We start from the raw sequence: 24,978 nt of genomic DNA, 5'->3' as shown, positions 1-24,978 counted from the left end.
ACTTCCAGAATAATATAATCATGTACTATTTTATCAAAAACTTTTCAAGAGCAAAAAACTATAATAAAAAAGGCATACCCAAATGCACTACTTTCAGAAGTACTGTTACAAACCATTCATGTGTAAAAAGATGATGATGATTATTAATATTATTATTATTTTGGTCATACCATCGCATATGGTTATTTCCTGGGAGCTCCAGTTTCCCTTCAGAAGTTTTTTACTTGTTGTCTACTGACCCCATCTGGCAAAATTAAAGAGTAAGCTATTATAGTGCCCTAAAGCTTCTGCTAAGTCAACCCTTTTATTATATGTAAGTAGAAGTTTTAAGAGAAAAAAAGAACACAAGATCAGGGCAAAATAATCTAAGGATTCTCAGTTTTATCCTTCTATAATACAGAGGATGAGAGAGAAAACATTGCAGTTAAAAAAGGTCATGCCATTGACTTGTAAAAATTTTAGATTTCAAGCCAAGCCATAGTCTCACTTCATACTACATATAAAATCTCCATATTCTTACTGTCTTGTTATTTATAAAGTTTCCTTTCTTCTTTTTTAAGTACACTACACATAACTCCATCAAATGAGTATCTTTCAGAGCTATCAGAATTCTAAATGAAAAAATTCATGTTGCTGCCTTTTCATTGTTATTCTTCAAGATGCTTGTTAGTATTTTGATCTTTTATTGGAAGAGTTTTATTAAAACTCTGAGATCTTCCCTTCGTTGAATACAATGATAAGGTAATTACATCAATATCGTATCCAGCACAACTGGATGAGTAACATTTCAAACAGTACAAGGTAGTTTAAAATTTCAAGTACAAAGTTACTAAAAGGGGAGAAAGAGAAATGTCTGTTTAAACCATGCAAATTAGACTTGAGATGACAGGTTTTAGTTGTCTGCCGTTCCTACTATCAATATTCAGAACATGATTCTACTAAAGGAGACTAAAATTACCAGGAGAAACTGAAGGAGAGTTTTAAAAACACACTGAGAGCTCCATTTTATTCACCATCTGACTTACTCCACATTTGTGAAAGTGCCTACAACATTAATATGAAGTTTCGATTCCTTTTTTGAACACTCATCCTCTGAGACATTTGAGTTTTTAAATCTACTGTTATTTGAACATATTTGGGTAATTTCCATTAAGAAGTAGATTGAAAGGGAGAATAATATTGGGTTGCCATTGCTATAGACTATATCATTCCTTTAACTTAAAGTGCATTTCATACATCTTTTTAAGATCAAAAGGAGGAGAAGTCTAAACATGGAGATTTCTGCTATGGCAGGGTATAGCCATTTAACTTCTTCTTTCAACAAGCCAGAGATGGCAGAATTCTCTTTGAAGTGGCAGCCCTGTTGGCCTTTGAAGTCCCTTGTCAATTGCAGAATGGCTCTGGTGGGGTTTGTTTTGTAGCCAGCTGTCACCATGAAGGCAGACATGACGTATTTCCAGCAGTCTCACTTCAGGGTCTGTCAAGTGACTGATTTCATAACCAGTCACCATAACAAAGGAGATTCAAACTCATTGACATTAGAGCAAGAGTCTACAATGAAACTTACTAAGTTCCTCTTGACAGAGCTTGATTTAAATACTGAAATGGTTACACAATGCCAAAGAGAAAATGATTGTGAATTTAACTGTCACCATATCAGATTCTTGGAATATTAAAAATGCACTTTCCCCATGTTTACCAACAGAATGTTTGATTATAACATCTTTTTAAAAATGAAATCTTTGAACAAAGTACCTTCAATATTTGCACTGACCAAAAATGATGACTTCTGCAGAAATCAGCAATCTCTTTTAAATGCAAAGTTCATACTGCTAATTTACAACTGGATTTTCTTCTAAGACACATAGCTGAGAAACATGTTTGTAATACTTTGAGACTGCTCAGCTACTCACCTCAAAAACCCCCATCACTACCAACACAGAAATCAATTTAAGGCATAAAAGGATAAATAGTAATACATATATATACATATATATATATATGTATGTATGTTAAGAAACTTCTATAAACTATAAATGTAGCCCATTAGAGTACTGTATAAAAGGAAACAATCTCAATATTATAAATCTATCTTTAAGGCAGGAGAGATGAGACAAATCTTGAAAAACCTAATGAAATCACCGGTGATGATCATAAGTATTAGTCCCACCAGATGGAAATAAAGTAGAATCAAAAACATTTTCATCCTAATTTGATCACAGTTTACATCTGTTCTGTAGCGTGTTTTGAAATTTTACATGTTTTTATGACATGGCTTATTGCTACCTCAGAGTTGAAGACTAGATGGTACATAACATCACTTTTTGCTAGCTCCCAACTATCTGAAAGATCAGTCATGGTGGGACAGAGTGCTGCATATTCACTGCATGAGACATAGTAAGTCCTCTTACTTTCCACTGTAAGGATAGGTCAGGGTTAATGAAGATCTCTAAATTTTATTTTTCCATTGCAGCTACCATGCTTTAAATATCAAATACACTTTACCACAAAAAATAAGCTTTCAAGTAATACTATCTAATTCTTTAAATCTAAGATTGTGAAATCTTTTTTGAGTTTTTCCGGCAGATGACAAAGTACTTCATCAAATCCCATGGAGAAAATTGCAAGGAAGAAAACAATTCAAAACATTTTTGTAATAATTCAACATATTTTTATAATTCAAAATATTTTTTGAAAACTAATGTAAGAGTCCTAAAATTGCAACTGAACTTCAGATTGTTTAGTAAATAAAGAGATGCTTCTGTTACCAGGAGTGCAGTCAGAAGGTCAGAATAAAATTTTATTCATTCACTCATTATTAATTCATTCACTCAATAAATATTCACTGAATGCCACTATGTACCAGACATGATGGTAGTAGTTGCTAAAGATACAATAAACAAGACCCAACACCTGTCCTCAAGGAGGTTTCATTCTAATAGAGAAGGTGGAGATAATCTCTTACAGTGACAGAGAGTAAGTAATAATAACACAGTGTTGTCAAACAAATAGTACAGAGTGCTGCTGAAAAACATGAGACAGACATCTAACTCAGACTTGGGGGGTAAAAGAAGGTTTTATGGAAGGAGCAGTAGGATTTATCCGGACAAGAGGATGGAATAAAGATGAAGACACTGCTTCATTCAGAGGGAATAAATGCAAACCTGCCTTCATTCTTCTGAAAAAGGACCCGATGAGCCCCGATGTTCTTTCTCTCTCCAGGAAACACTAATATATCTAAGAATTTAAGTGATTAAATACTATTAATTATTTATCACAATGATCAGCAGTTAATAGGTAATCAATAATTGTCAGTATCTCAAGCCTTATAATTATATTAAGAGTAAGATGCTATATAGGTCCAGTGTGTTACATTTTCTAGTAATAATAAAGAGGTACTTTCTTAATTTATGTGCATTTGAGAGTAACAGGAGTACGTTTCTATTTTAGTTCACAGCGCACCTTTGAGCTAAAGCCATATGCCCAAGTCCCTAGTTGACAATACCTTCATGAGAAAGAGGGCACAGGTATCTCAAATACCATCTCCCTCTTCCTGATCTTCCACATGCAAAATATCAGCACATCCCATTGCATCTATCTCCAAATAAATCTCTCCATCTCCATTGCTAACACCCTACTATGTTCCTTGGATTACACAATATCTTCCTAACAGGTACTCTGCCTAGTGCCCTTGTTCATTTATTTTTTTCCTATTTATCCCTGATTTCTTTTTCATATAACTGCCAGAATAATTTTTTTAAAACATGAAATAGTGGGGCACCTGTGTGGCTCAGTGAGTCATGATCTTAGAGTCCTGGGGTTGAGCCCCACATTGGGCTCTCTGCTCAGCAGGGAGCCTGCTTCCTCCTCTCTCTCTGGCTGCTTCTCTGCCTACGTGTGATCTCTGTCTGTCAAATAAATAAATAAATAACTTGAAAAATTTTTTTAAAAAATGAAATGGATTTTTATCATTCTTCTCCTTAAAGTGAGTTAAAGGAGAGATATAAAACATCTCCACTGGGTCAAAGTTCTATTGAAGAATGCTGCTATAAGGACTGCAGAGGCTTTGGTCACAAATAAGCACTTGTGAAGAAAAATGTGTATTCCTAGAATTCACTTTATGTCAAAAGAAAAAAGTAACTTATATTTGGAACTCAAATCCTCTTAATACCGAATGGTATTTAGATACCATACCTGGGCACTAGGAGGGTGCACTTCAACTGAAATAATGTTTTTGAGGTATTTTCAGTATGCAGGAAATGTGTGCGTTTGTGTGCGCATCTGAGTGTTTGGTAAGAGGAAAAAGTCATGAATATTCAAACATATTTCCTATTTAAGATTATGAGGATCAAACACATTTTTTTAATCTTATATTTTCTCTATCTTTCTACTTCTACGAATAAAATCTAAGCATAATATTCTCAAATTCTCGTTTTGTTTTAAATTGTGCTAAAGAAAGTACTCTTCTTTCCCTCCCTACTTTCCTTCCTGAAGGAAATCATAGAATAATACATAACTCTGTAAAACTGAAGGATAGCATTAGGATTGGATTTCACAGCACACATTTGTAACCATTTACTAAAGCTACTAAAACTATTTTTATGAGGGGAACCTAAAAGAATATTGGAAAATAATGGACAGAACTAAGATCCTGCATTGACCTAAGACAAATTCTCAGAGAAAGAATAACTGAATGATAAGAACGATACCCTTTTGACTAACCTATTAGCTGGCTGTGGTATTTCCAGCAGATGCAGATACTATACATTCTAGGCTGCGAAGTGCCAGGGGACAGGATTTCCTCAAGTCCCAAGGATTAAAACTTGATATATGCAAATGGAAACTTTTAAGAAAAAGCTGGTTATCACCAGTACTGAAGACATTAAGGTGGGGTCTGTAGATACTAAGTTTCTCTGGAGCTGTTTGCTGATGTGAGCAACCTCTTTCCTTGGTGCTATCAAGAGCCACGGTAGTAACAAGAGAAGCCTACGTAGCTACTTAACCTTAGCTACTAAGGTTTACTGGGTGCTTACTATATGCCAACTGTTGTAAGTGCTTTATACATATAACCTCTCCTTGGTGTGGCAGTTACAGTAAGTATTTTTGACAGCTCAGGGAATCGACACAGAAATAATTTGTGTACAATTATAATTTCTGAGTGATTAAACCATAATTCCAATCAAGGATTCTAACCCAGAACCCACTTTCTTAACCACTACGTAATATAGCTTCCCTAAACCTCTGGAGTAGCTTTCTGAACCAGAGTTTGCAATCTCTGTACCTAACCTATCACTTCAGCCTTTCTCGGACTTGCTTCTCCTAACTTGCACCATGACTAATTTCAGACTTGTAGGATAAGAGTATTTTCTCCCATGAGATGAAAAGGCCTGGGGAAAAATTGGTTTAAGGCAAGGAATCAAGGGTTCTGGAGTTGGATGGTTTCAGGTTGAGATGTCAATGAAATAGCTGAAAAAAGGTACAAAGTAGACATGAAGTAGACAATAATTTATTTCAGACGAGAAAACTGGGTTGATATAAACAGCTGATGTGGTAATAATTCTACTACTAATAATAACTACTACTAATAATAACTATCATTTTTTTTAGCATAATTTCTTGGTTCTTACCCTCAAACAAGTTTTTCCCTCAGGATTTCTCATCTCAGAAAAGGGAACCAACATCTACCTAGTTGTCTAGCCAATAAATGGAAAATCATCTTTGTTTTCTCCTTCAGCCTTACCCATACATGGAATTCACCAAGTCTTTTTAGCTCTACTTCCAAAAGACATTCTAAATCCATCCACTTGTCTCCGTTCCCACTGCCACTATGCAATTTACCCACCTACATCCTAATTTACAGTTTCTTGCCTAGACCAGAAGGCTACATGACTTTGTTTGTATGCCTCCTACAATAGTTTACATAACTATAATTTTAACCTGATATCCATTTTTAACTCATCAGTTTAAAGAGTTGCAAATAATGTGATTTCTTAGGTATTTTAAAATGTTTTCAAAAAATAAAGTGTTATTCTTTTTTTAAAAAGAAAGTATTCAATTAAATATAAACACTATGGTGACTTTATATCTACTTTTATCTATTTAAAAACTGTAAAGACAAACTGTTCTTAAGTGATTAAACATTTTACATGTTCCTTTTTCTCTTTGACCTGGTGTTTCTTTTCCATTTCTTCCTAAAATTTTATAATGATGTAGTTTATTTTATGCTAGACTGTTTGTATAGATCCTCTCCCATACTTTTCTGCATCAAAGATATGTATATAAATTTAAATTTCATATTTACAACATTTCCTATGGTCATAACTCTATTAAAAAATTCTTTCAAATTGATTATTATAACTACTAATAACATGATCAATCGAAACTTATATATGTGATATTTTGAAAGAATACAATATTAAATGTGAAAAGTAGAATTTTACTAAAAATGTGTCATATCATTAAACGTATTTATCTTAATGAAATTAATGGAATTTTTATTTTATTAGTTTAGATATTCCTTGATGAATATTACTCATTCAGGGTTCAGTATCAATTCTATTGTATGCTTCCTTTTCAGAGGACTAAGAAACCTTTATATAAATAAATAGGAATGGAAGGAAATTTTTTATAGCAGTATGTCCCAATATTTTGCACTCCTTCAGAATTATATGCCCCAAATCACACAGTAGCCTATTATTAAAAATTATTTATAATTATCAGCTGACAACTTAATTAGGTTATCCAATTCTATTGAAAACAAAGAATTATAAACAATCTGACTTTTCTGATCCATCTTCTTAACACCAATATTTGCAATTATCTGTTTGTAACTGTTCCAGAGGGTTTTTTTTTTTTCCTCCCTAGAGGAATATAAAATACTAAGATTCAGGAGAGATGTGCCTATTGTATAGTGAGAGATGCACACTATGAAAAGGGAAGTAAAAAGTAAAAAGAATCTGCTTTTCTTAGGTGCCCTCTAAGGCAGATCAATTTGAAGGAAAAGGATGTTTGGAAGCTGGGCACCTGTGCCCATGCATCCTTTTGGAAAATGTTCGTGCCATCTCCAGGTATATGTGTACATCAGTCTGAAGAATTCTGGCCTAGGCTACTCTAATAACTCATCTGATCTTCTTGCTTCACTCTTAGCCTTGTGGCGTCCATTTTCCAACTAGTAGCCAGACAGTCTTTTAAAAACATAATCAGTGGATGTCATGCACTGATCAAACCTCTTTAATGGCTTCTACCATTCTTAAAAAAATGCCAACTCGAGGCACCTGGGTGGCTCAGTGGGTTAAAGCCTCTGCCTTCGGCTCAGGTCATGATCTCAGAGTTCTGGGATGGAGCCCTGTATCGGGCTCTCTGCTCAGCAGAGCCTGCTTCCTCCTCTCTCTCTGCCTGCATCTCTGCCTACTTGTGATCTCTGTAAAAACAAAACAAAACAAAACAAAAAGCCAACTCCTGGCCACCCCTTACCTAAGGCCCTGCATGCCTTGTGGTGCTCCCACCCCCCAAGTCATACCAGTCGTCCTCACACATGTCCAGTTCTTTCCACCTTTCTGCCGTCAAAAACATTGATTCCTCCCCATTCTTCACATGGCAGGCTTCTCACCCTTCAAGACCCAGGTTAAATGTTACTTTATCAGAGGACCCTCTCCGAGCACTCAATGAAAAATAGGTTCTAACCTCTCTCAATTCCACCAAATTACAGAAAACCTGTTCCTATTTTTTACAGTACTTTGTGATAACTTGTGACTAAACGGTTTTTTTTTTGTTAGTGTCTGTGTCCCTCTGCAGACTATAAGCTCTCTTAGGGGAGAGACCACAGCTGCTTTCTACACCATGATGTATTACCCCGGACTACCACAGCACCCCTGGATGCTCAATAAAGATCTGTTGAATGAATGAATGAAAGAACAACCAAACTCATGATAAAATATTGTTATGTACTTAAAACGCTTCAATAGTTCTCCACTGCCTTGATCATAAAATTAAATGCTGGACCTGACACCAGTTAGAATGGCCAAAATTAGCAAGACAGGAAACAACGTGTGTTGGAGAGGATGTGGAGAAAGGGGAACCCTCTTACACTGTTGGTCGGAATGCAAGTTAGTGCAGCCACTTTGGAGAACAGTGTGGAGATTCCTCAAGAAATTAAGAATAGAGCTTCCCTATGACCCTGCAATTGCACTGCTGGGTATTTACCCCAAAGATACAGATGTAGTGAAAAGAAGGGCCATCTGTACCCCAATGTTTATTGCAGCAATGGCCACGGTCGCCAAACTGTGGAAAGAACCAAGATGCCCTTCAACGGATGAATGGATAAGGAAGATGTGGTCCATATACACAATGGAGTATTATGCCTCCATCAGAAAGGATGAATACCCAACTTTTGTAGCAACATGGACGGGACTGGAAGAGATTATGCTGAGCGAAATAAGTCAAGCAGAGAGAGTCAAGTATCATATGGTCTCACTTATTTGTGGAGCATAACAAATAACATGAAGGACATGGGGAGATGGAGAGGAGAGGGAGTTGAGGGAAACTGGAAGGGGAGATGAACCATTAGAGACTATGGACTCTGAAAAACAACCAGAGGGTTTTGAAGGGGCGGGGGGGTGGGAGGTTGAGGAACCAGGTGGTGGGTAATAGGGAGGGCACGTACTGCATGGAGCACTGGGTGTGATGCCAAAACAATGAACACTGTTATGCTGTAAATAAACAAATTAAAAAAAAATAAAATTAAAAAAAAATTAAATGCTGGAGCACAACATCTGACTAAACATGCTTCAGCATGATCAGACTGTATCACTTCCCCCTCCTTCCCACAGATCGTGGCATACATATTTATCCTGAACTATAGCTACTAACCGCTATTTAAAGATTCCCGATGTTTCCAGCTTTCACATATACTGATCCCTCTATATGAACTATGGTCAATATCCTTCCACCTCCTTTTTGCTTAGTTTTTTCTTCTTAAGACTCAGCCCATGCATTAGTCACTTACTACAGGAAGCCTTCTATGCACCTCTCCCATTGGGATTATATGCCTGCTCCTTCTCTTCTACTGTTAATGTTCTCTATTCAGATCACTACCATGGCACTTATCAAACTGAACCATAATCATAGGTTCATTCTTCAGTCTTTCCGAATAAACAATGAACTTCTTGAGGCAGAGACTATTTTTATTACCTTTCTATTTCCAGCACCTAGTGTAATATCTGCAAAACTACAAGGCAGTCAATAAATGTTGACAGAAAGGGTAGCATTAGTAAAAGGATCATTATTTTATTTTCTGAGCATTACTGCCATTTAATTAAAAAAATGAGAAATATAGCTTTCTACAAATGTTCAGACCAGTATAGGACTATGATTATATGGCCAAAGAATAAACTGTCAACTCTGGGAACAGCTAAAAGTAAGAAGGCCATGGGAAGTACTGGAGACTACAACTATAGTTTTATTAGCACACATCATCTTCTACAGGTTACCCAGTTACTAGTGATGCTTCAGTAGTGGTAACTTGTTCTGTTTGAGAAAGTATTTGGGTATCATGGTGATAAATGCTATAAAACTGATGGGGTAGATTCGCAGCCAATAGAGAGTTTAATGAATCTTTAAGAAGGAAAAACGATGGGACACCTGGCGGTTGCCAACTGCAGTCTGGACCCCACTCACTCTTGCACCTCGCTCCATTTCCTCCACGACTGTGTCTAACAAACCAGACATGGCTGAGGATAAGAAATTTGATTAAGGTGAAAATGAAGCACAAGGAAAAAATCCACTGCCTTCAAAAGTAACAATGGAACCAAGAAGCAAACAAGCGAATCATAATGAAGCATGAGCCACCAATATGCACAGTACATGCCATTAGCACTGCCTTCTTATTTTACTTCTTTTTAGCTATTTAACTTTGTAAGACGCAAAGAGGCTGGATTAAATTTAAGTGACTCTACTGCTCATTTTCACAATAAAGAACCAAGAACTACTGGCAGTGAAGACCAAGGGAAAGAAAAGAAGTTGAATGTTGAAAGAAGAAGCTGGGTATTCTGTGAGATTCAGAGTAAAAACCAAGTGGCTCCAACATGTCCTGTTAGGCTATAATATGCCATTTAATCAGAGTGCCATTTTTGTTGTTGTTCAAGTGATTTTTAACTATTGGAATGCACAATATTTAATATACAAATATCTGGGGGGGAAATTTTGAGGATATAACCCTAAAAATGCTCATTGTTCTATAACTACTTGCAAATCACAGGTAAAACCTTATGATCTTCTAGGTCAAAATTTATTACTTAACATTCAAGCCAAATATCATCAAAAATGGCAATTTAAAAAAATGAGTACCACTATTAAAAATGAGCTTTTAAAAATAAAAGTTAGAATTCGTGTGCAAATTTCAGTTATACTGAGAGGATATATCTTTATCACTGCTCAAAACATTAAGAAATACTCTTCAGGAACAGACAGAAATCCAGCTTACTGAGCCACAAGAAAATACCATATTACTTGAGAGGCATTTTTAAAAACTTTAGTTAGCAATATAGTTGGCAAAAGTCTTCTTCAAAAACTAAACTTACTCTTAGTGAAGATATTTAAAACATTCTTTTCAAGTTAAAAAAAAGCGTATTTCAAAAATTTAAGTTTTTTTTAAATTTTTTAATTTTATTATTTTGTTAGTCACCATACAATACATCATTAGTTTTTGATGTAGTGTTCCATGATTGATGCTTGCGGATAACACCCAGTACTCCATGCACGTACTGCATTTAAACTTAAGTTGATAGCAGCACTGCTGAACTAAAGATATTGCTCCCTACCTGCTCACAATCCTGAAACTTTAGAGAACAGATTTTACTCTAGTCTCAATTTAAGAAAATGGACTCTCACATTCAACAAAATCCATGTAGAAAAGCACAAAGCTAAAGTAAACAGAGCCCTTGGGATTCCCCTCATGGGATTATTTACTTTCAACTCTCCATTTGACAACACAGGTTGTAGGACATGTTCCTTCATGGGATCATTATACAATTTCTCATTTGGGGCATGTGCTCAATATGGAGCAGCATGTAGTATTGGGAATAAAGAAACTCTAAGAGGATCCTATAAGAAGAAAATTTTTCCTTTGTGAGTTTTCCCCTCTCAAACTTTAAAAGGCTCTGTATTTTATTTTAGTTAAAAGAGATTATTCCCAAACAATTTTGCTTTGCTCTTCAAGAAATCAAGAGATACAGATATCCTCCTTCTATCAGAGGGAGTTATTTCTTCTCAGAGGCTAAATTTAGATAAGAGATAGATAATTTCTGAACCTGAATAGATAATAAGAATAATGTCCCCAGCCAAAAAAAGCTTTACCCATTTAAGATATTTCAAAATGAATATCTGTAGATTACCTTGGTATATACAATTAATACATATAGTAAAATTAACCATGGAGTTAGAAGATGGAAAAAGATAAAAATAAGAACAGAAGATGACAGCAGGAAGGGATAGTGGATGAAGGTTACACGGCCTCAGAAATACAAACATGAAAACGGCTTCTTCATACCTTAAACCATTTAGAGCCCAAATGACTGGTCTCATGCAATATTTCACTCAACAGCTTCAGATAGGCAGTGAGTAGCAGAATGGTGGAAAAAAGATAAACAGGAAAGAGAGAAAGAAAAAAGCATGCAATTAAAAAGCAAATTATATATAGCCACTTTGGAAGACAGTTTCACAGTTTCTTACAAAGCTAACTATAGTCTTACCATAAAATCCAGCAATTCCCAGGTATTTACCTAAATCAGTTGATAATTTATGTCCATACGAAAACCTACACATAAATGTTCATAGACGCTTTATCCATAATTGCCAAACATTGGGAGTAATCAAGATGTTCTTCAACAGGTGAAGGAACAAATTGTGGCATGTCTATACAATGGAAAATTATTCAGAAGAAAAACAAAAGGAGTTATCAGGCCACAAAAAGACCTGGAAGAACCTTAAGTGCAAGGCTAAATGGAAAAACTCAAGCCGAAAAGGCTACATACTGTGTTATTCCACCTATATGACATTCTAGAAAAGGGAAAACTATGGAGACAGGAAAAAGATCAAGGATTGGGGAGATGGAGGAAGGACAAACAAGTGGAGCACAGAGGATTTTTGGGGCAATAAAACTATTCTGCATGATACTGTAACAGTGAATACATGACATCAGACATTTGGCCAAACCCAGACAACTGTATGAAATGAAGAGTGAACCAAAATTTCAGCTATGGACCAGTTAATAATGTATCAATATTGGTTCATCAATTCTAATAAATCTATCACACCAATGCTAGATGTTAACAATAGGGAAAACTGAGAAGGAAGAAGGAAAATATGGGAATCCCATGTACTTTCTGCTCAACTTTTCTGTAAACTATAAAATAAAACAAAAAATTTTAAAAAACTGATCTAAAATAAGTCTGTTATAAATAATACATAAACACATAAATATATAAAAATCAACCCCCCAAAAGCAAATTATAACTAGTTCACACAAGAAGACATTTTAAAATTAAAAAACACATACTAGCAATTTATATGCCATAATGACATGATGTATTATCATCAATGGCCAACATTTCTACATGATATGTAAGACTTGTCACTAAATAACGATCCCCAAGCAGAAAAAATCTTTAAAGAAAGAAAAAAATGGGGACATTTTGAAAATAAAGGTAAGAATATAAAAAAGGTTAATCAATATAAAAGAAAATCCCTCTTCACCCAAATTAGAAGTGGACAAGGCATTTAAGTAGGAACAGGGCACTGAAAGACTGTGAAAAGTTCCATTTTTCTTCAGTTTGGCTAAAAACTGTCAGTTCGTCTTTCTTTCTATATTTAGCACTAAAGAAAGCATATCCTCATCCTAACACAGTTATGAAGGGACTCCCTTAGGGCATACACTATATCATGTCTCCTTTGAAAATGTACCCTACTTCCTTGCTATGCAACCACCTTAACTCACAAGACAACAGTGGTCTCATCATGGGGGTTCCCCAAAAGATTCCGGTTACCCTCTCATTGAATTTTTTACCTTTTTAGCACATATAGTTCTCCAACAAAGAAATGGAAAGGAAACAATAACAAAAAATTATATGTCATGAATCTCTAAGAGACATTCAAAACCTCCAATCACACTCACACTAGGAATTGAGATTAAAGCCTTCTCTTGTTAGAACCATTTCTACCATTCACATTTCCCAATTTTAGTTATCCTTCCTAACAAAAAGTCAAAAGCAAGTGTATAGGGATCTAAAAGAGATAAAAACTATATAAAGCAAATACCACACATAGCAGCAGCAGAACTCTTTAGCAAGTCACTTCAGGGCTGAGGCATGCTGCTCTGGGGCTCTCGAGTCCCACGATAACTATGTCCTTCATACTTGCTACTAACCTTGTCAATATCTTGCGATAACTTTAACTGTTCTTTTGGGGCGCCTGGGTGGCTCAGTGGGTTAAGCCGCTGCCTTAGGCTCAGGTTATGATCTCAGGGTCCTGGGATCGAGTCCCGCATCGGGCCCTCTGCTCAGCAGGGAGCCTGCTTCCCTCTCTCTCTCTGCCTGCCTTTCTGCCTACTTGTGATCTCTCTCTGTCAAATAAATAAATTAACTGCTCTTTTGAACAAGGCAGAGTATAAAATAAATTGTCATTTAAATTTAACATTTTAACTCAGAAATGTTTGTGTTTTCCCATTCAATTTAAAAGCAGGATTGTGGGGCGCCTGGGTGGCTCAGTGGGTTAAGCCGCTGCCTTCGGCTCAGGTCATGATCTCAGGGTCCTGGGATCGAGTCCCGCATCGGGCTCTCTGCTCAGCAGGGAGCCTGCTTCCCTCTCTCTCTCTGCCTGCCTCTCTGCCTACTTGTGATCTCTCTCTCTGTCAAATTAAAAAATAAATAAATAAATAAATAAAATAAAATAAAAGCAGGATTGTGACCATTCTCACAACAGACAAATTCCATTCCATCTCACCAGATACAAGAGCATATACTAGGCCCATATATGTGAAATAAGCCCCAATTTATTAATGCATTGACTCTTAACATGAGTCATTCTTATGCAACCTTATTTCAATTCTTTTTTAGGTTTAAATACTTACACCTGATGAAGTGCTTTTGAAACCCTCTGAACATATGTACAGTTTACCTATACTATACTGGTTGGGTTTTACCTTGTGTTTAACCAGCAGCATTGCCAGTAACTGTATGAAATTGCAGACCTGTTTTTCAGCACTGGTCCTGGCTGACTCCTCTTGTGCCAGCACCATTTCTCGCTCTGCAGTTATCTGTACACTTTCTCTTAGTGCTTCTTCCAGCTCTTCAATCCTGTCATCCTTCTTACGGAGACTGTCCTGGAAAACGATGGAAGACTAGGTGAAGTAGACTAGTTAACCCAAGGAGAGACTATTTATCAAGAAAGGACTATTTGCTTATTAAATATCCTTCCCTCCAGAAGTAAATCCAAGCCAGAAAGATATCTTCACAGAGGAAGGAATAAGGGAAGAAAAGAAGTATAATAGGAGGTTGAAGTATATTATTAAGAGCAAAAGGTCAAGTTAGTTAAGCAAGAGAAATTAGTGATGGATTTTTTCTCTGTAACAGAGAGAATAAAACTATTAAGCAGCATAGGCAGCACGGGCTTGATTACTTAAAAACACAAAGCTGTTTCTGAATTACTTCCTAAACTGGGCTTTAAGCCAGCTTTGATGAAACCTAAGTAATAAGACTTAATATCAAAACATTCTCTCCCTACAAAGTTGAGCCTTGATGAAAAAGTTAAATAGCATGATTTTTCAGATTATACTCTTCACACAGACAATTGTCAGCAAACCAATTTAGAAAAAAAATAAATGAAAAAGAAAAGTTTCCTAATGATTTCAAGACATCAAAGGTTTCTCTTAATCTCATAGAGAAGACTAAAAATGGTCACTGGATATAAGTGATCAGGCTGAGGATGAGTAATTTCGCTAGCCAACCAATTCCCACTAACCTTGATACTCTAAATAAGTTTAAAAATTAACTCCTGGGAAGGCAAATATGGATTCCTAAAAGAAAGACAAAATCCTACAGATTTTGGACATGTAAGAGCATGTAAGAAAGGAAAGATCTTAAAATAAGAAGGGTAAATGAAGCAGAGTTCAAGCAGTATTAAGAATTAGATGCATCAGGTTATTATTAAGCATTTCCTCTTGAAATTTTTCTAGAACCAAAAGATTAAAAAGAAAGTGCTATCTTTTACTAATACAATTAAATTAAAAACAAAAGAACAAGAGTTGCTGAAACACTCTCCAACTTTCAGAATACTCGTATCAGTAAAAGATATCAAAGGATTTTGTCATTCATCTATGCAACTCTCATTTAATTAGACTATAGTTCACTTTTTAAGTGTAAAGCACAGAAAAGTCCTTTCTAACAACTTTGTCTTCGGAAATCCAGAACTGGAAATCTGTCAAAGGTAAATCAGACTTTTCTCCTAGCACTGAAAGAATATTTTACTATTTAACATCTTTCATAATAAAAAGTTGATAAATCTTTTGTTCTCATTTTTCTCAACTAAAAAAAATGAGATTAAAAAATATTACATTTCAGTAATATATGTCACATTCATTTGTTTTTAAGTGTTCATTTTCTAGAAGAAAATGTTATAAAATAACCTGATTTAGCCCCATAAGTAAGGTTCTCTTATAAAGGCAGTTTAGCTGTATCAAAAAATGTTTTTTCTTGAAATTTTAATGCTTCTGGGTGGCCTGCCATGAGCAGCAAAGTGCAGCTTCCAAAACTGCTGAAGTTACTGTGGAACATTTCTAAAACAATGCCAAGCAAAGAGGGACAATAGAAACAAAGCCCAACATAGCTCCTTTTGATTCAAAGAATATGAAATGCAACAGAAGGATTATGTGGAAAGAGACAGATGCAATTGTCAGTGAGTTCAGTCCTCTCAAAAACTCCAATGAATAACTTTATGTGTAGTAACATGGGATTCTGAATTACAGATTGCTGTAAGCAAAAAAAACATAAATGCTTCCCATTATCAACTGGTTTGAATAACACAATAGTATTATGTTTTTGTCCAGTCTGTGATATTCTTTACTCTGAACACTGTCTTTGAGAGATCACCTGAGAGGCTTCTGTTATTCTAACCTAAACTGAGGCTGAAAAACTCATCCCAGATAACTTCCCAGGACCTTTTTCAAACAAATAGGATTATCTGCACTGGCTGAAAAACAGCTTTGTGGCTTTATCTGTAAAACTTTTTTAGAGAGAGGATACTTAGTAATTTGTCATAATCGAGATAATCAGTTTTCATACTGAAAGTTTCATCAAAACCAGTACAAAAATCAGAGTCTACCCAATGAGCTCTGTGTACAAAGCCATTTATTTAAGAAAACTTTCTGGACTTAATGGTAAAGATAGCTCAAAATCCGTGTCCATAATAAGGACAAAGAACAAAAGTCAAGAAATACCACAAATAAAAATCAGAAAACTGTTAAAATATTATTTATGAAATACTGTAAATTATGTAAATTATAATACAATTTAAAATCAATGTACAATAACATATAGAACCATGCAGTCCAAGAAAGCTGTATTAAACCAGGGTAGTAACAAAAGAATGAAGACAGCGAATATTCTCATCACGTTCAACACCAAGACCAACAAAGTCTGTAACTACTTAATCCGTCTAGTGAGTAAAATGTGGCTCCAGTCTTATTTTCAGAATCTTAATAGATACCTGCTAAGGTAAACCAAGGAAGTTTTCTTTGTACTGAATTACACACCTTGAATCTTTTTCATTTAATAAAATATTGAGTCAATGCCAGAAATGAATAGAATCTTTTAGTTCTACAAATACTGGAGTCCTAAGCCCACTGGTAGATCATATTTATAATTAACCTTCCTTTTTCTTACACTTTCGGTGAAGATTAAATACAGTTATTATACTTAGACTATAATATGGGTATTCTACTTTTTTTTTAAATTTAGAATACTAGAGAAAAGATTTTTAAGTTTTAGAAAGGCCAAAAATGATTGTCCACAAAGAACAAAAAATTGGAAGGCACTGGAATTTTTTATGTAAAACAAAGAATCAGAAGACAACTGAAGTAATGCCTTCAAAACTCTGATGGAAAGATGCTTTCTGATCTAGAATTCTATATCCAAATTATCAATCAAATGTAAGGGAAGAATGCAAAATCAAAATCTTAAAATCACAGACTCTTTCAGAAAGCTACTAGGGATGTGGTCCATCAAACTTAAGAAGTTGACCTAGAAAGAGGAAGACATGGGACCCAGAAAAAAGGATATCTACCATAAATGAGTAGTGAAGGGACCCTCAGGGTAACTATAAGCCTGGAGAATTCACAGGAGAGGACAGAAACTCAAGGAAAGATGTTTCCAAGAAAAAACAGTGGATGAACAGATTACGAGGTTAATAAGTAAGGGATGATGAATAGTAGGAGAAAGGAATTTGGGAATAAACTGGTGATATGTAAACAAATAAATAATAAAACAAATTTAAAAACCCAATGCTATTATTACCACCAGGAAAAACTAAAAGTACAGTAGAGAAAATGTAATCATAATATACTATGTGCCTGAGACATAATAATGTAAAACTTTTATTAGAAAGACGGAAAGAGGGAAGTATGTGTGGTGACTTGCTTAGAAAGGCTAATTCCTCATCATTCATAGTAAGAAGTCAGTAGATAATTAATGTCCAAATAAGAAAACAACAGTTAAAAAAATGTCATTTGGAGAGATGGAAGTGTTAAACAGTATTAGAAACAAGCAAAAGGGGTGAAAGCGTGCTTGTCTTAGGGGAGCAGGAATCTAGGTTAAACAAGAATAAGGTAGAGGACTATCACTTGTATAAGCCATGTAGTATTATGTCACTTTGTAAATTATATGAGTAAGAAATTGTTAGGAAAAAAATTCAAAATTGAATTTTAAAATGTTGCAAGAAAAGCAGATACTGCAAATAAGAATACATGAATCTCTGGAAATAGTTAAAAATGTGGTGACTATTTCAGGTATGGATACTCTAAACATATGGGTTAACTATTTACTGGAAAGAGAAAAAAAAAAAAGACTGGCCAAATGTATCTCAAGACAGTGCCTATGGTGAAAAAAATATATGAATTTCAAGTCACTCTTCCTCAGTTTCTTGTTCAAAAGTTGAATTTCTTCATGCAAATAATTTGCATAGCAGGTCAAAATTATGAGAAATTCTTTTCCAGTCTTTAGGTAACCATGGAATATTCTAAGTAAGAACTTTTTTTAAAGAGATAAAATATTGCAGTAAGTTCTGCTATTATTCTCAAAATACCTAATGCATAAATATACCAACAGCATATGTGTAAGACACAGCACCAAGCCAAGAGCTTTGAAAATTGTTCCCATCCCCCTTTCTGTGCAAATAGTTTCTTCTTCTTCTTCTTCTTTTTTTTTTAATACCTATGAAAAGAGTAGTGAGTAGATTTTGGTGATAGAGTTTGACACAAAATTCTAGTGAAAGAACTGTTCATTTACACTGCACTTAATGGTGTATTTTGGTTTGAACAAAGAGAAAAATCTCTATCTATTCAATGCCTAAACTTTAAATAGAAAATGTGACAGTTATCACCCACTTCTCCGAATATGTGTAAGCCAATAAAATGTCAGTAACTGCAAATGTTCAGAAACTGCAAAACACAAAGGAGTTCGTATACTTCTGCTTTGGTTAACACAAGGCTGGAGGAAGTAAGGGGATATGAGAAAACCCCTGGGAAGTGCTTCTTGGTCGCTCAAATAGTGACAGTGATTATACCAGATACATCCTAAGGCTCTGACTATATGCTATACACATTTAATTCTATTTTCTCTTTTAAAAAGCCCACATACACCAGTCTTTAAGATAAATTATGAGGCAGTCCTGCCATTCTAAGACTTGCTGCTTTAGCATGCAATAAAATCTTCTTCAGCAAATACGTTATTTGTGTTGTCTAATACAGTTATAGCAAATACATTATTTGTGTTGTCTAATACAGCCATATGTGGCTACTGTATTAGACAACACAAATAATGAGATGTGCCATAAATACACACTAAATTTTGAAGACAGTACCAAAAAAAGTCACGTAATAATCCTCACATTGATTATATGTTGAAATGATAATATTTTGGATATACTGAATTCAATAAAGAACATTATTAAAATTATTAATTTCCTTTTGGTTTTTTAAATGAAGCCATTAGAAAATTCAAAATTATATATGTGCCCACATTTCTATTTTAGGTGGACAACACAGCAATAACTAGAATGCATGTTATAAATACATCTCTTGGGGTGCATGGGTAGCTCAGTCAGTCAAGTATTTGCTTTAACTTGGGTCATGATCCTGGGATCCTGAGACTGACCCCTGCACTGGGTTCCCTGCTTAGTGGGGAGCCTGCTTCTCCCTCTTCCATTCCCCCTGCTTGTGCTCTCTCGCTCTGTCAAATAAATAAAAGCTTTAAAAGAAAGTAAGTTCATCTCTTTTCTTAGCTCAGAGCCTATTAACATAGAAATACAAGTTACATAGGTAAGAATCCTTATGGCAAACTGCCTAAAGTTCTAACAATCTAAAGCACTGAAGGGTACTGCAATGGTAACATTAATAAAACAAATTCAAATAGCATTAACTTTCTGCCAACAGAGAAAAACAAACTGGATTTCAAGGAAAAAAATTCAATATATGGCATATCACTTTAATACATAGGATATAAAGTGTATTAGTTGTTTATTGTTATATAAAAAATTGTCTCAAAACGTAGCAGCTTAAAATAACAGTGAACATTTTTTTTTTTTTCATGCACAGCTTCTGTGGGTCCAAAACTCAAAAACAGCTTAGCCAAACAGTTCTGGTTCCAGGGTCTCTTGTGGGGTCACAGTCAAGATGTCAGTCAGGATTCAGTCCTCTGTTTCCACTTACATGGCTGGCAAGTTGGTGATAGCTATTGGCAAGGGGCCTCTGTTCTTCTCCACAGGGCTACTTGAGTGTCATTATGATATGGCGCCTGGCTTTCCTCATAGCAAGTGACCCAAGAAAACAAGACAGACGCAGCAGTATCTTTTATGATCTAGCTTCAGAAGTCACATACTTCTACTTCTGATGTTTTCTATTGGTCACATAGACTAATCCTGATACAATGTGGGAGAGAACTACACAAGGGCTCGAACACCAGGAGGTAAGGATGATCTGGGGCCATCTTGGAAGATGATTATCATAGTATGCTAGAGTATACTTTCTGCATAAGAAAACTGAATTATCAACAAAGCAATGGGGCATGAAAACAGTGATTATCATCACACCTGCGCCTGAGAGAAAAATACCTGTTAGGATAACAGGGTCTTTAACAGAAAGACAGAGCTTTTTTTATGAGGTTATATTGAAATGGAACCAAATGACACTAGATTACCTAAAATGTAAATGGCAGAGATTAAAGATACTACACAAAATTAGGATATCCATTGGATATGGGATGAGCAAAATATGCCTTTTGTCAAAAATTATTCAGAATAAAACTTGCAATTGGATTGAGTTCTAATGAAATATTTTCTTATGATTAAGGTAAAAATGAAGAGGATTCCAATTCAATAGTCAAAATCAATAGTAGTTCGATACTAAGAATACTCAATGATATACTAATCAATCAGAGGTCAACTAAAAAAAATTACTGGGTGGATGTTTAAAGAGCTATATATAATAGAAGTTATTTAATAAATTCAGTCTTCACATTTTAGTGACATTCTTTTCTTTGGGAAATAAAACCATTTTTAAGGAAATTATAAGAATGAAGTATTCCTGGTCTTATTGGCCCCCACTGACTAAAGACCCTCCTTAAATCCTGTTCCTTTATGAATTTTCATTAAAATTGATTTTACTCTTGAGAGGCAAAAAAAAAAAAAAAAAAAAAATCATAAAATTTAGCAAAAAACAAGTCTAATTTAAAATTACAAAGAGGGGAATTATTTGTACTGTTTGGAGTTATTCAATTTTCTAGCCCTCATTATTTAGAAAAATATCAAATTGGCAGCATTGGGGAGGGGCGAAAACTACATAGAGAAAGAAACTTGAATTTCATTCACCTGCTGTAACTTGGAATTTCACTCTGTTTAACCAATTTAGGCAACCCAAAATTTAGACATACACTGTAACTCACTTAAAATCTATCTGTAGACAGGAAAGGAACATGCTTCATCATTTTAAATAGTTCGTATCACTTAAAATGAAAGCAGTATCTTTAGAATTTTACTTCAACTGCTACAAATCATGTTTGCACTCATCAAAACTAACACAGACCAGTTTTCCTACACCTAGATTAGGTGCTGAAACCTACCTACTATGCCAACTACACTTAAAATAAGGTCAAATAAGACCACTTCATTTACACAGTATAGGGTTCAAAGCAGGAGGTTTGTGTGACTTGTTCTGGGTGGATGGTAAAGGGACAGAGAAAGTGGGAAGCTACCAAAAAATTCCTCATATCCTTAAATAAGAAGACTCTTACTAGTCGAGAAATTAGGGCAAAAGCTGTGACACATTAACACAGATTACTAAGAAGACTGGATTCTAGCAAATCCCATACGACGACTACTGACACTCATCTGAACTTTGCTTCTTGGCATCAGCTCTGTCAACATCAACTACATACCACTGCAGCTGTTAGACTCTAGTCTCCACTGCCTTTCCTTCAAACCAAACATTCAATAAGGACAGTGAAGGCAAAACAAACAAACGCAGCAGTTAAAAAATAATTTTTTGCTCTCTTCAAATATTGCCATCAAAATTAAAAGGGAAAAAGGTTCAATACTACAGTAACCTAAAAAGAAATCATTTGATAATGACAGATCTTATTAAACTTTTCCCTTTGTCAGAAGCAGAGGGAAAGTCACTGCAGATCTCCCACAGATTATTCAAGGTAACCCAGCCTCCCCTGTTCACCCATCCCTTTCCCAACTTGAACTCTGCCGTGATTATGGAGGTCATTTCTTTGGGTTAATATTAAGAGCTCCTTCCTTTGGAGTAAACACCACTTACCGAAAAGGCTTTAACATGTTCTGAAAGATATTAATGTTAACTGCTATCCATTATCCTTAACGTAAAGAGACAGTAATTCTTTATTACTCTCCACCCCACTGCTTATTCTTCCTCCCTTTTCCCCATCCCCAAGCATACACACACAGCAGAAGATTTCATTAAAATCATTCAACATGTCAGAATTCAATTACCAACTACTCATATGCTTACTGGGGGAAAAAAACTGAAGCCAGATGCATTGATAAAGTCAATTTTAAGAAAAGAAAGCTAGCCTAACACAGAGACAGAATTTGGTTATACACCAACTACTTTTTATTTTAAGGAAATGCTTTGGGTTAAAATTTAAAGATATTTTCTTCCCCCTTCTGTCCAAAGTCCCTCAAGTATCTCCCCTGTTTTAGAGAACTCTGTTATGACCTTAATTGTTAAAAGTTTCATTAAAGAAACAGAAATATCTACACATAAAATGATGCTTTTACATAAATAATTTTTACAGAGCATATTGTACAAATACCCATGTAGATAAGCCACGTTCTTATCTTAAAAATTCTGGGAGCTGGGTATCAGAAACTTGAGCAAGGACACAGGCTTTGCCTAATCTTACGACACATCTCCTCTGATCAATAATGCTTATAAAAACAACAAGCATACATTTTCAAAGTCTTTACCAAAATCCCAAAGATAATCTTTTACTTAATAAACAACTGATGTGGTCCATAAGAGAATGACCTTTGTCTTTGAGGTCTTGGCAAAGAGGATACCTACTACCTGCTTCTGCTCTCTTAAAAATAAAAAGAATCTTCTCAGAGACTTCACTTTCCAAATAGAAAAGAGGGGTTTCCACAACAACACAAAAGAAAGGACTAAACCATTCATTTCACTGAATTTTAGTGCCAGATGTAACTTTTAACTACTCTTTATTTTATGGAGAGGATTCTTGTAATAAGCTAAAAGGGTGTTGGCTAAAAGTTTCCATAGAATAGGTCTAATTTAACAGCAGGAAGCAGCTCAGCAGGCTACCTACACATGAATATTATCAATAAACATTTCTTCAGTACCTTTCACTGGCTATCAAATATAACTGATTTTTGGCCAGAGAAAAGTATCTATAGAGTCCATTTCAACGCTGTAGAGTTCCTTAAAATGATTTTATGACTTGTTTTGCTTTTTTCTAAATGATAAAAAGCAGCAGAGTTTGGGCTAAAAAGCTTTAAAAAAATCACACACATGCCAACAATTTGAGTGGGTGCTTCACCTGCAGGAAAACCCAATTTTCAAGTTAATTCCATCAACTACCCAAAAGGTTGTTAAAATGGATGCTATCTATATGTATACTCTTCCAGTGTAATCCCTAACTCTACTTAATATTTGCCAAGAACACCATAAAACCCCACCTATGCCCATACTCTCTAGACAGAAAAAAGAACTGTCTTGCCAAGAAAAAAAATTGAGGAAGAAATAAAACAGTATTAAATCTTTAAGTAGGTTGAGAATGTCTGTTAAGAAACCACAATTGATTTTTACAAGAACATCGTTAATAGATCAGAGATATCTAATCAGATGACGCATCCCATAGTATTTCTAGTAAGGTATCAGACATTCCTAATTTTTTTTTAAAGGTTTTCTTAAATAAGTATCCCCATGGCCAATGTGAAAACCAAAAATAAGTAGTCTTCATTTCAGAAAGGAAAAAAAAAATCTCTTACTAAAATGGAAAAATTATTTTTGACAGAGCAAATCCAAATTTTAAAGAAAAACACAAATGTTTCACCGATAATGCATCTAAAAAGAGAATATGTCTAAATATATGTAAAGTTTCCCTATCTCTATTTCTATTGTTTTCACTTTCTTTGAACTTTATTCTTAGTATTCATTGGTCTCAGGAGAGCTGATTCACAAGAGCTGCAGTGTTCTTTCAGCAGCCCCATTAATCTCTGTGACAGTAGCCTCTCTCAAGGTTAAATTCAAATACTTATCTTTGTTATAAATAAAAACAAAGCACTAAACTACTACTGATATGAGCTTCTCACCCCTCCCTATTTCAGACTCCTTTGTCTTATTAGAATATGACTAAAACTTGCAGGGGTTTTTTTGTTGTTGTTGTTGTTGTTTTTTTAGATTTTATTTATTTATTTGACAGAGAGATCACAAGTAGGCAGAGAGGCAGGCAGAGAGAGAGGAGGAAGCAGGCTCCCTGCAGAGCAGAGAGCCCGATGCGGGGCTCGATCCCAGGACCCTGAGACCAGGACCTGAGCCTAAGGCAGCGGCTTAATCCACTGAGCCACCCAGGCGCCCCTAAAACTTGCAGTTTTGTCAAAAGACAAAGTGAGTGTTATTGCTTAAAGAAGAAAAATATTTAAGGTAAATATTCTCAACTAACCGAAAACCCGATATTTCCTTTGTTAAAATATGGGAACTCCTTAAAGGGTAACCTATGAAATTTTAGTGAATATTAGGATGCTAAATGTTGTAGCATCATACAAGGTTTTTTTTTAATTTTTAATTTTCAATTGAATTTTTAATTTAAGAATTTTAATTTTAATTTTTAATTTGTAACTAAATCTTTAAATTTTATTATTTATAACAATGATAGCTGCACTTAATGAATGGCTACCTACCTAAAACATTATTTCAATATTTCTGAAAAGAAATGTTTAAAACAGCCCTTAACCTAAGGCAGATAGAAACTAGCTGAGAAGAGAAAAGTGATTAAATCACACAGGAATAATTATAGAACATTAAGAAGTAGAAAACAATGAAGTACAATTAAACATACAGGCTGAGGAACAAGGAATAAAACAATAACAAAACAGAATGTAGAGATCATCAACAAAGATTAATTTTAAGCCAGAATCTTTAGGTGGTAAAACTGGAAATCCAAAGAGAAAGGATTCTGT

General features: G+C 35.0%; 1 protein-coding gene across 11 annotated transcripts in view; it reads right to left on the bottom strand.

Moving 5' to 3' along the window:
• Positions 1 to 24,978, bottom strand: part of ERC1 (ELKS/RAB6-interacting/CAST family member 1) — a 547,045-nt gene that overhangs the window by 276,494 nt on the left and 245,573 nt on the right. For 8 of the 11 annotated variants that reach the window (XM_046012301.1, XM_046012300.1, XM_046012302.1 and 5 more), the window contains one exon: positions 14,243 to 14,374. The exons of the other annotated variants lie outside the window; for them this stretch is intronic. In XM_046012301.1, coding sequence (XP_045868257.1) covers positions 14,243 to 14,374 — 132 coding nt within the window. The remainder of the gene's footprint in view (positions 1 to 14,242; positions 14,375 to 24,978) is intronic. 11 annotated transcript variants of the gene reach the window in all.

Source organism: Meles meles, chromosome 7 (assembly GCF_922984935.1).
Source record: "Meles meles chromosome 7, mMelMel3.1 paternal haplotype, whole genome shotgun sequence".
Lineage (NCBI taxonomy): Eukaryota > Metazoa > Chordata > Mammalia > Carnivora > Mustelidae > Meles > Meles meles.
This window is presented reverse-complemented; position numbering and strand designations above follow the sequence as displayed.